Source organism: Pimephales promelas, chromosome 14, assembly GCF_988280905.1.
Source record: "Pimephales promelas chromosome 14, fPimPro1.hap1.1, whole genome shotgun sequence".
Taxonomy (NCBI): Eukaryota; Metazoa; Chordata; class Actinopteri; order Cypriniformes; family Leuciscidae; genus Pimephales; species Pimephales promelas.
This window is the reverse complement of record NC_142782.1, coordinates 4,222,388-4,235,343: the sequence shown is the minus strand read 5'-3', so window position 1 is coordinate 4,235,343 and position 12,956 is coordinate 4,222,388. Positions and strand designations below refer to the sequence as shown.

The 12,956-nt window shown below is 37.7% G+C and overlaps 1 protein-coding gene across 4 annotated transcripts in view; it reads right to left on the bottom strand.

Annotated features, from left to right (window-relative positions):
- Positions 1-12,956, bottom strand: part of pebp4 (phosphatidylethanolamine binding protein 4) — a 142,030-nt gene that overhangs the window by 21,813 nt on the left and 107,261 nt on the right. For all 4 annotated transcript variants that reach the window (XR_016146444.1, XM_089119298.1, XM_089119297.1 and 1 more), the window contains exons 5-6: positions 9,431-9,476; positions 7,281-7,397 (exon numbers count right to left, since the gene is read on the bottom strand). Coding sequence is in view for 3 of the 4 variants with exons in the window: in XM_089119298.1 (XP_088975424.1) it covers positions 7,281-7,397; positions 9,431-9,476 (163 nt within the window). In the remaining variant the exon portion in view is untranslated. The remainder of the gene's footprint in view (positions 1-7,280; positions 7,398-9,430; positions 9,477-12,956) is intronic.

Here is a 12,956-nt window from a genome sequence, read left to right as displayed (position 1 = left end):
AAATCATCCTCACTGCTTGAAGACTCCATTTTGTTTTGTTTCGCCAATTTTTTCACAAAGGATTAATTAATATACGCATGGGACTCAATGTGCAAGGTTTCTGTGCATGAAAAATTTTTTAGGATGGCAAATACGAACAGACACATATGAAAATGTCGTCCTAAAGGAAAGCTTTGACACAAATCACACTAGGCAGGGCCTAAAGGGTTTTCTTCTCTGTAGGCACGAGTTCGCCTAAGAAATATTAGCTGATTTTTATTGATGTAGGTTATCTCACATCTGCAACCACATTACCCATCAGCCTACTTCTTTGGCACACGACTTTATTTAGCCGTCTATCACAATCTGTGTTTCAAAGCTGTGTGACCCACTTGACAGCACGGAACAGATGATTTTATGTTGTATCGATTTAAGTGTAAATATGCAGCAGTCATTACTTTTATTTTAGCAGCACGGTGAGTTTTGAACAAGGGATGAAGTTGAAATATGAAAGTTATGACAAGATATAAATGACATTATTTTGTATCAATGTCAATTTACACTCACGGCACATCTATTGTTTTGGTTGTTTTTCTACTCGTTTTTTGTAGTTGTTTTGTCACATATGTACAGCTCGTAAACGTATTATGCTATGAATAGCTGTGTGCCATTCTAAAACCAGCATCACATACTTTAACAAAAAGTTCACAAGTTCATAATCTTTCAATTCACAACTCATGTCACACAGGTAAAGCATCTAAATGAAAGAAGGGCTCCCACACACTCAACGATGAGAGAGACAGTAAAAATATCCCTCTCTCTGAGACAACTCAACCGGCAGCGTGTGTGTGTGTGTGTGTGTGGGCAGCATGAGTGTAGGTGGGAGGGTGTTTAGGGAGAGTACAAAGTAGTGGGTTGTACGCCCTGTGTTTGAGTCTGAAGGCCAGCGTGTGAACAGACGCCGTCGTGCCAGCTGGCAGCTCGAGGACGCCGGGCACTACGTGCCCATTTGCCACCTCCGCTTGGCTTGACCCATGGCCTGTGAAACCCCTGGCACCGAAACGGCTATTGAGAAGAATACGGGACACAGAGGGGGCGTGGGGATTCCCCACCAACACACTTCTCTCATGCCCACTGCCGCCCGCATGCCATCCAATGCCAAGTGTGTAACAACCAGCTGTCACTGTCCTTTCCGTGACCCACATTTTTCTTTCTGCCCACACACACAAGCCTGGCCCTGAAGTCTGTACGGCACTTCTCCCTGTACGCTTGAAGATCAAAGCCGAGACTGAAATTGAGTTGAGCTCAGCATCAGGGGAAATGGAGTATCACCATTAGAGCGCTGTGTGTCGAGAGAAGAGTCGGGGAAGTGGAAAATGATCATTAGATGTCTCCACACCCACAGTCAAATGCTCCAAGCCCTCCAATTTGATCAATTAGTCAATCAATGTCAGCAGAACATGAAAGATGGGTACCGGTTACAGGCCACACACAAATGAAATGCACGTTTGTAGTCCAGACCGCCACATGGGCGCAGAAATGCCCTGTATTAAAGAAATATTTGACCCTAAAATTAAAATTAAGGTTTATAAAGTTATATATATATATATACTTTTATATATATATAAAAGTAATCCAGGGGTTAATAAAGACCTTCTGAGGCAAAGTGAAGCATTTTTGTATATATTCTTACAAAAATGCTTCACTTTGCCTCAGAAGGTCTTTATTAACCCCTGGATTACTTTTATGATGGACGGATGGATGCACTTTTTTGGGCTTCAAAATCCAAGTTACCATTTACTCCCATTATTAAAGGGTTAGTTCACCCAAAAATGAAAATTCTGTCAGTATTTACTCACCCTCATGTTGTTCCAACCCCGTACGACCTTCGTTCATCTTCGGAACACAAATTAAGATATTTAAGATATTAAGATCGCTCCTGCATACAGTCCATAGGCTTCTTGAGGGACTGGCTCTTGCTGTCCTCGAAAAGTCATAAAAGACATTGTTAAAATAGTCCAAGTGACTACAGGGGCTCAATCTTAAGTTTATCAAAAAACAAAAAAACAACAAAAATAACTACTTTATTTCAACTATTCGTTTATTTCTCCCTCTGCGCGAGTCAGGTTACTAGTTTAATAGCGTAAGCTTCTGTTATTGTACGTCACACGCATCACACACACATGACCAGCGTCGGCCAATAGCGAGCCTTCGTGTGACGTAGCTCTACGCAATCACACTACGTTAACTGACTGCAGGCCCATGGAGAAGGAAGTGAATAGTTGAAATAAAGTCGTTATTTTTGTTGTTGTTTTGCGCACAAAAGTGTTCTTGTCGTTTGATAAACTTAAGATTGAGCCCCTGTAGTCACTTGGACTATTTTAACGATGTCTTTAATGACTTTTCGGGGACAGCAAGAGCCAGTCCCTCAAGAAGCCTATGGACTGTATGCAGGAGCGATCGTAATATCTTAAATATCTTAATTTGTGTTCCGAAGATGAACGAAGGTCTTACGGGGTTGGAACAACATGAGGGTGAGTAAATACTGACAGAATTTTCATTTTTGGGTGAACTAACCCTTTAAGCTGGGAAGAGCCAGGATATCTTTTAATATAACGTCTTGATTACGGATGTAACCCTCATTCCCTGAGTAGGAAACAGAGACGTTCCATCAGATGACGACGAATGGGGTTTCGCTTAGAAAGCCTATCAACTTCGATCAATATAAAACAAGCCAATGGCAAAGAAATGCCATGGGTCTGTGGAATTTGCCTAGCTTATCTCCGCTGGCAGCAATGCAGATGCTTTTGCCTGATCTCAAGGATGAGTTAGGATCAGCCAGTCATCGAGATGGTTCAGGATGCGAACCCCGTGTTCCCGAAGGGGAACAAGGGCTGCCCCGGCAACCTTCGTGAAGACGCGAGGAGGCAAGGCTAGCCCGAAAGGGAGAACCGCGTACTGGTATGCCTTCCCCTCAAAAGGGGTCCCCCCCAACCCTAGGGCCGCACACATTCGAAAATGCGTTTGGCGGTGAGAATCGCCTGCGCCCTCAGATCACTTGAACGTGGCTGTGGTTACAAGAGGTAAAAACGATATAAATACTGTTCGTTTTCTCACACAAACCGCTCGTTTCGTGTCTTAGGCCATCAATGTGTACTTACATTTACGAGTCATTCAATCATGTTTAATTTGGACTGGACCATTGACCTGCATTATATGACTGACAGACAAGAACGGTTTGACCTAAAAATATCAAAATTGAAAATACTGCGGAAACAAAGACACCTACATCTTGGATGCCCTTGAGGTAAGCTAAAACATACCAAAAATTAATTTCAAAGTGAACTATCCCTTTAAAAATACCATTGCCTAGCAGGCGATAAAACATTCAAATAATATCTCTCACTTAAACCATCCATATTTTCTGCAAAGATCTGACATCACACGCATGTCCTTCTAGTCAATGAGACAAAGGGATCAATTATCTGAAAACAAAGACCGCTGAGCAGGAAAACTGAGGAGTATTATGGTTAGTATGCATTATGCATGGAGAGTGATTGTAATATCTTCTAATTCCACTTTTTAGGGCTGATATAAAGAGACAGTTGCAACAATTTGATCAGAATACAATACACATACAGGAAATGACTCGAGGGGTCCGCTGATGACATCATTTTGGCCTGATCTGAGCCAATGAAAAATACTAATGAGAAAATGATTAGGAAATCAAATTAGGCATCAAGATAACAATATATGTTTTGGCAAAGTCAGACGGGATTAGAACATGAGCTGGACAAAAAATCATTAATTATTTGTTTCCTGTTTTAGTTTCAAATAGTGTGATGCTTCAATTGACTCTTATTTTATCAAAACAGCATTTTAAAGACTGCCACTGCTTTTAATCCATGTAAATCAATGTCATATTAGCGTGAGTTCCAGTCTGCCTCATGTCCTGATCCCGTTAGAGATACTATGTTTAATAACGGCTCACTGGCAGTTAGCGTGTAGCTGTGGGGGTCACGTGAGCAAAGCATGTTCAAATTCAACTCAACATTTCCAAAGCTAATTTCAATTTCTGTTCTTTCTACTTTCCTTCCAATAAAACAAGCTTTGTCTTCATTGTTTTGTCTTTTAATTGTATGGTGTGATGGTTTTCTTCACAATCACCTTAAATTAATTAGTGGATTGTTTCCTATAACAGAACCAATCTCAGGGGAACAGACTGATATTATTCGCATGTTTACTCAAGGTTTAGGACTTTTATTTTCTTTCTTTGTGCGGTGAACGTAAAAGTTGGATAAAAAAAAAAAAGCTAGAACCATAACACCATGTCCTAACCATTAATGACTTGATAAAGGAACAAAGTCATTAAGGTTGTAAAATACTCATTTTATTTGATTACTATACTTAAGTATTATTTTATTAAATTTCGTACTTTACTCAAAGTCAAATTTCAACTGAATACTTGTACTTTTACTTAATTGCATTTCTAAAGGAAAATATAACACTTATTACTGAATACATGAATACAACCTTCTGAATTCTACAGTAAAAATCCCTCCAGAACTAACATTAAATATCTTTGAATTTACTGTTTAAATACATGTTGTTCTGAAAAAAAAAAATAGAACAACGAGTCTGCATGTATGTAAGCATATTGTATCACATGATTAAGTACATAGTAATTAAGACCTAATATAAATTGCGACCAAACATTTTAGATCATTCACTTTGCATAGAAACAATAACTGCTCTTTTTAATACTTTTTTATGATTATTTATTTATTGCAAAGTTTACTCTTTTGAATACTTAAAGGGATAGTTCACTTTAAAATTAATTGTTGGTGTGTTTTAGCTTACCTCAAGGGCATCCAAGATGTAGGCGTCTTTGTATCCACAGTAGTTTCAATTTTGATATTTTTAGGTCAAACCGTTCTTGTCTGTCAGTCATATAATGCAGGTCTATGGTCACCACCTTAAAGAGCATGCACAGAGAAGTCCAAATTAAACAGGATTTAATGACTCTTAAATGTAAGTACACATTGATGGTTAAGACACGAAACGAGCGGCAGACAAGAACGGTTTGAACTAAAAATATCAAAATCGAAACTACTGCGGAAACAAAGACACCTACATCTTGGATGCCCTTGAGGTAAGCTAAAACATACCAAAAATTTATTTCAAAGTGAACTACTCCTTTAAGTACAACTTTTTTTTACTTTCACTCAAGTATGTTTTTGTCTAGATACTTGGACTTAATTCAGTAAACTTTAATTTTCAAGTTTTTTATTTTATAAGCAACAGATTTTTTGTCAATAGTTTATTTTCTACTTCTACTTTTTGTGTCGGAAGTGCCGCCCATTGTTAAATCTCATTGGTTTAAAATTCGACACCCACATAATTATCCATTATATATATATATATATATATATATATATATATTATAATTGGTTGATGATTCATTGTCATGTCGTGCAGTGATTTCACTTTCAGTGTAGATAGACATTTGACACTTGAAACTTGGTGCAGTTCATCTGGTTACGTGGCGTCAGTGATCCACAGGTAGACTTATTACGTTATGTTTTGACTGAGAGTATAGACCTTCTGTAGCTCCGCCCCTTTTCAGCGCCGCGCTCGTTGTGTTCCGTCTTCCGCTTTGTATTTCCACAGCATGAATGAAAGATCTTATGAATTTATGAAAGATCCGCTCATTTTAAAATCTTCCCGGTCTATTGACATTTGTTATGACATTTGTTACGTATCCGTTTCAAACAATGCAATGCTCAAAAATAAGTAAAACCACTTCACCAGCTAATTACTCTTCGACAGCGATGCCACAGAGCTAACGCAAACAATTTTGGAAGATGACTGCGTGCTTGTTTCTCTGGCGCATACGGTCTATAGTAGCTTATACACATCAATAAAACCTTCCGCCCTATAGCGGTGGAAGGGCAGGTGTATGATTCTGGATACACACTGATACACACTTCCCAAAGCAGACACACCAAATGCATTTCCATTTCCGCTATTAAATTGGCTCACTTAAGTCTGATAAGCTTTGGAAACTGTCTTGTCTTGGCTCTCAAAGATCAAACACTTCCTATAATTCATAAGGCCATCTGTACAGGAAGCCACATATGCAGCTGAAACCAACAGAACCTTTCAATAGGTACACAGACCAACGGAAAAAACATAATTAGTAATAAAGAGAACTAGTTCAAGTAGTGACTGGTACAAGTGCTGAACGTGACGAATGGTGTAATTTGACTTAATGCAATTTGCTGTTTTTGTACCATCAGGACAGCATATAGCGTATAACGAGAGAAGAAGAATCGGATCATGTCGGTAATGGGAGCAGTTCACAGTCTCTGTAATTGTGTGAATTGCTTTTTTTTATTTTGAAAAGCAATATAATAATAATAGCATGTCATGTGCAGAAATGTAACAAGTAGGAATCTATTTAGTCTTCAGTGTTATTGGCATTTTTCAATTCACCTCTTTTATGCGATCAATCATTCAGATATAAATGTTAAATTACAGAGCAATTACATAAAATATAAATTAGAGGGAAATGTCAATGTCTTGCTCTGTGGTATTTGTCATTTCATGCCGCGATGTTAATTACAAGTTATGCTGAATGACAAGACCGATATTTTCAGGAAAATCAAAAATAGGTGGCCGCACAGTATGCAAGTGATTGTGTGTGTGTTTTAGACGTGTATTGGAAGTTAAGGATAGTTCACCCAAAAATCTCAACCCATAGTAACTTTTTTAAATCCCACTTTATATTACGTGTTTTTAACTACTATGTAATAACTGCCCTTATTGTGTACATGCATTGTACTTATATTTATACGTTATGCTTGTATTTACACTACACTACATTTACACCACCCAACCTGTCCTAACCTTACCCGTATCCCTCCTCAACAGCAGTGGTTTGCTGCTGAACACATGAACACAATAAATACACAGCACCTTTTTATGTGTAAAAACACAGCAGTTAAAGACACCTAATTTAAAGTATGAGCCTTTTTTCTTCAGAGGAGCACAAAAGCAGAAATGCATCACAATGTTCATGCTGCTCCTTTCCATGAAATTAAATCATAAGGTGACCTAGGGCTGTCGAGCTCCAAAGAAACACCATAAAAATCACCCATAAACGTCATGCGTGATATAAAGGAAGGTTTGGATTGACTTGAGGGTGAGTAAATGATCCCATACTCCTCATTTCTGGGTGAACTACAGTATCACTTTAAAACGTGTTGTGGCTAAACCCATTACAGCGTCTGTGTGATTACCCAGTGAGCTCTTCTCCTGTGAGCTGAGGGACAAGGTCTGGTCTTCAGGCTGCTCAAACACAAGGAACTGGTAGCGGTGGAGCCCAGTGCCTTGAGGTGGAGTGGGGCGGGTGTATGCTAATGAGGAAAAACAAGCACACATCTGTTTAAGAGCTCCTGCTAGAATCTGTTTTCAAATGGTTTATGACTTTAAAGAGATCCACTTTTTTGGAAATAGGCTCATTTTACAACTCCCTAAGAGTTAAACAGTTGAGTTTTTACCATTTTCGAATCCATTCAGCCGATTTTCTGATATTTAGAAGAATATCAGTAACCAGACAGTTTCTGGTCCCATTGACTTCCATAGTAGGGAAAATATATATAATATGGATGTCAGTGAGACCAGAAACTGTCTGGTTACTGATATTCTTCTAAATATCAGAATTATATCAGAATATAACTGTTTAACTCTGGGGGAGTTGTAAAATTAGCCTATTTCCAAAAAAAAAAAAAAAAAAAGAAAAAAAAGTGGAGTATCCCTTTAACGTTTTCTGAAGAATATGAGAGCAGTGCTGGTCCATGCAAAACTCACTACTAGCATGCTAGTGGATACTAGGGTACATCCAGCCTGAGGCCCTTTAAAGGAGAACTCCGGCGCAAAATGAACCTTTGGTCTAATAAAACATCGGTACCTAGTCGACCGTTCTCTGAGATTTGATTTCATGATAATCGACTGTAAAGAGTTTTATCTCTAAAAACTGTTTAGCGTATAATGCTAGTAAAAGGGGGCATTTACTAAATAAAAATAAATCGCTAGTTAATACCACTAACAAGGCTCAAAATAGCCCCTCAGTAACATAACAAGGCTCCATACATGCAAAACGAAGCATTGAGAACTTTGTAAGTGTACAGACCGTTTAATAAGAAGATATTTTATAAAGGCGTTCGTGGTTTGACTAGTCGAGACTGTTTTCCAAGATGGCTCCTGTCTGTGTACGCAAAGTGTACTGTCTGTCTATACACTTACAAAGTTCTCAATGCTTCGTTTTGTATTTAGGGACCCTCATTATGTTACTGTGTTAGTGTGGGGCTATGTTGAGCCTTGTTAGTGGTATTAACTAGCGATTTCTTTTTACTTACCCTATGCCCCCATTTACTAGCGTTATATGCTAAACAGTTTTTATAGATAAAACTCGGAACGGTTGACTAGGTAGGTACCAATGTTTTATTAGACCAAAGGTTCATTTTGCACCAGAGTTCCCCTTTAAGATCACAAGTAGACGAGGAAAACACATTCCCGTTTACACCTGGTGTTTTAATCCGTCTACTTTCATCCACTTCTGTCCTGATTTCTTCGAGGGGAAGGTCTGTTAGTGGTGTTTTCAGATCTTAATATAAGGTATAAACAGGGTATAAAGGTTGCACAGAAACACTGGAAAAATAGCATAAAATGTGTTTAGTGATCAGATTTACTTTCTGTCCAAAAGCTGTTTAATTATTATTATTATTATTTTTTTTTATTATTATTAAGAAATCAATACTTTTGTTAAGCAACCAAGCCCAATATTCTCTCATCATTCCCGACTCACGGCAGAAATGAAAGCTGACGCTCTCCATCTCCATCGTCTCCAGTCGCGTTATTATGAAAATTGCATGAGCTTATTTTGTCCATTAGAACGAATGATCTGAAAACACATACATTTACCCGCCCACAGACCCTCCCCTCGAAGAATTCAGGACAGAAGCGTTTGAAAGTGGACAGAAGAGACGGATTAAAACACCAGGTGTAAACGGGAATGTGTCTCCCTCGTCTACTTGTGATCCACTTGTGCAAACAAGGCCTTAGAAAAACAGTTTTAATTAAAATTAAATGTTTATTTAGTCAGTCTATCATTGGTTATTATTGATTCTCGCTAAACCCGCCCCTCAAAAACAAAAACTCTGTTCGGTCACTTAACGTGTCAGTCAGAGGATCTCTTTCTTTCTGAGTGGGCGGTTCTTGGCCAGAATAAGCTGCAATGTGGACTTGACATTTTGCCATTTATTCAAAGGCCTGGCTACTTAAGACTAAAAGGTCCCAAGTTTAATATTTAGGATTAGAGGCTCCAAATGCGCAAGTGATACATGTATATTCAGTCAAAACAATTTAGTTTTTTGTAGAAGACACTCACCGGATAGTTCGATGCCTCTGACATCTCCCGTCTTGAACGCTTCCCCCTGCAGAAAGACACATGAGAGAAAGAGGGTGCTTAAAGCACAAAGACACTGTTGTACATGTGCCATTGTCTGGTTTAAAACAATGCGAGCCTGGGGACGTGTTGCGATTTCCTCCTTCATTCATCACCCGAGGGCCACAACACCGCAGCTTAACTGCAGCTCAGAGCCTCCAGGACCCTGACCTAACCAGGCTTAGATGTGTCGATGTCGGCCCCGCACGGCATCTGCCATATTTAATATCCTGAGACAAAGCCAATTCCCAGGCAAATTAAGTGAGTGATTGGATTTCAGAATAGCAAATTCCCATATTATTAATTGTATATTAAGTTTTCGTTGCCTAGGAACAGAGATTCACGCTGAGCTTTCTATGAGTTGAGGTTTTTTCTTTCTCCCTCCCCCAAAGGGCGCTCCTGTATATTTGCTGTTTTAAACCCATATCCTTAAGCAGATTTAATGCTGCACAGTTTCACTGTAAATAGCCCAGTGGAATATTTAGCTGATACATCTGATTCCTCTGTGTTGAAGCTGTGGATTACAGTAGTTTAGAGTGCTTTGCTTCACACAGTAGCCCTGTGAGATAAAACACTTAAAGAAGATGAAGAAGCAGAGTGGGGAAAAAGTTTGTGCTCAAAACCTATTTAGAATGGGAAGTCCCCGCTTATACATGCCGTTCATGGTTTGTCAGAGTGTCAGCACTCTGCTATTGTCAATCAAGCAGAGCCTGCCATTGAAACACACTACTCTCCATCACCCCCTACAGGACCATAGAGGTACTGTCCTGGTCACCTTTAGGTGGCTTAATAGGGTTTAACACTAAATACATGGTAATTAATGTAGGGATATTCAATATTATTTTCTGCATTTTGTATTAATTTATGTATTTCAAGGATATCCCCTTGAGATGAACCATCTCCTTTTCGAATGGGTCCCTTCTTTACAACAAACAAGATCATAATAGAAATTCTCAGATAAAGTAAATACAACACAGGACTATTACAGATATTTATTTTCATTCATAAACACACACATTCAAACAATGCTCCCATAAACCTACTCCCTTTCCCTTTTGTACCTACTCCCTTTCCCAATAAACCATCTGCGAAAAAGGAAAATACTAGGGCTGTGCAAAAATTAATTGCGATTAATCACATCCAAAATAAAAGTCTTTATGTGTTTACATAATATATTTGTGTGTGCTGTATATAATTATTTTGTATATATAAATACCTATGCATGCATGTATATATTTAAGAATTATTTGCGCTTAAATTCTGTATATATAAATAAATACATAATCTATATTATATAAATATAAATATTTTATTTATGAATAACACATTTTCCTAATATATATACATGCATGTGTGTGTATTTATATATACAAAATAATTATATACAGCACACACAAATATATTATGTAAACACAGACTTTTATTTTGGATGCGATTAATCGCAATTAATTTTTGCACAGCCCTAGAAAATACACAATCAAAGTATGGATATGCTTACAAACATCCATAAACCCATACAGATCTCTAAATAGAATAAAAAAGAACATAATGTTTGAAGAAGAGTAAAAAGTGATGATTTAAAAATATAAAAAGAGGTTATAGATCTGAGCGAGCAGGGAAGATTGTTCTAATCGATGTCCTATTTCTTTATTAATTCTGGGTGTATGAAAAAATAACTGTTCTGTGTGCCTTAAATTGTACTGAGTGTTAAAAGGAATTAGATAATTAAAATGAATACATTTAAAAATAAGTAATGACCAATGAAATTGCCTCCTTGCCAGCCAGTTCAAAGACTCCTACAATTGACGGTGGTGAGTTCTGTAGCGACATCGGAGCACAAATCTGCAAAGACTATTACATAGCCTAGTGCAGAAAAAGGTTGAAGATTTAAATCTGAGGTGTTCCCATAAATGGCAAGTATTGGAAATATTAAATGAGTAATAATTATTTTGCGAACCTGTTGTGAAAAGCAATCAGCAGAGTGATAGACTGCAATTGCCCGTATACTTTCTTGCAAATTGAGTTAAAATGAGGTTTGAAGGAGAGCTGAGTGGACCAAAATATGTAAATTCTTCAACTTTTGTTAAAGTTGTTCCATCCTGGAAACTAATAGAGCAATTTTTCGATAAAGGTAAAGAATTAAGGCGAGTGCAAAACAACGTACTTATATGTATACTAACATATTTGCTCCTGATCAATAAGAGTGTATTAGAAGAATCCGTTTGAGTTTAAGTTGATGTCCATTTGTAAAGAATGTTGGATTTGTAAAATGTCAGAACTGGAAAAGTATATTAGTGTCGTCTGCATATAATTGAATTGAACAGTCTGAACAAATTTGTGGTAAATCATTAATAAAAATGGAAAATAGAAGAGGACCTAAAGCTGAACCTTGTGGAACACCTTTATCTATCATTTAGAAATGATTCCTAAAGTTATACTTATTAAATGTATTCCTATAAAGTTATACTCATAACTCATTAAGATTTCATGCCACCATTCCATTTTACTTCTGTAATTTGACATATTTACAAGTGGAAAATTAGAAGAAATGTAGGATGGTCTACAGTAGGTTTTATCTATGAATCACCCAAGGGGAGGGGTAAATTAAAACTAAAACAATTTGGTCTTTTCATAAGCAGAGCAAATTAATATTGAACACTTGAATAAAATGCCCTGATGAATCATGTACAGTAAGACTAGACATGTGTATCAATAAAGTAAACATATCCCTTTTTATATGTTGGCTTTAAATATCTTTTACAAGAGAAACCTGGACAAGAAAGGCATCATAAAAGTACTTAATGATGTCCACAAATTAACCATTGTTTGTGTGCGTGTCTGTAAATATATATACCGATATGAATTCGTTCAACTAGAACATTGTGACAAACGTATAAAAAGTGCCAAAAATGAAAACATAAAGATGACAGAGCTATGGTCAAACTACATCTGCACATAAATACTAATTGTATGTCACATGTTGCACAGTGAACTTCTGGAAATGAGACACGGTGCGAAGACAGTCAAAGACAATTAGTTTCACGCTTTGCTTCATTTGCAACAATTACATTTAAAGTAAGAGACGGCTTTATTTAGACATTCCGAAGAGTTGCGTGTTCTAGAGCCCAGTCGTCATGGCAACAGGCCGTCAACAGTGCTGGGAGGGTGAAACGCTCTTTTTTGGTTTCCCACTTGGTCTGGTCGAGATATTCGCACTCGCCCCATTGCAGAAAATCAACGCTCCTTTGTGCTGATGTATTTTGGGGAGAGTGATATTCACACTTTGCAACAAGCAAAGAAATACTCAACATCAGTGAACTGATGGGCATATTGCGCACAGATGGCAACATACTAGAGCCATTTCAGGATGCCGATCATCATTAAAAACCTGTTGCATTTTAGAGCATTACAAGAGAGATCCCTGGGGATGTTTGAGACTGAAATTGGAGATTTTGTGCAGCCAGAATAT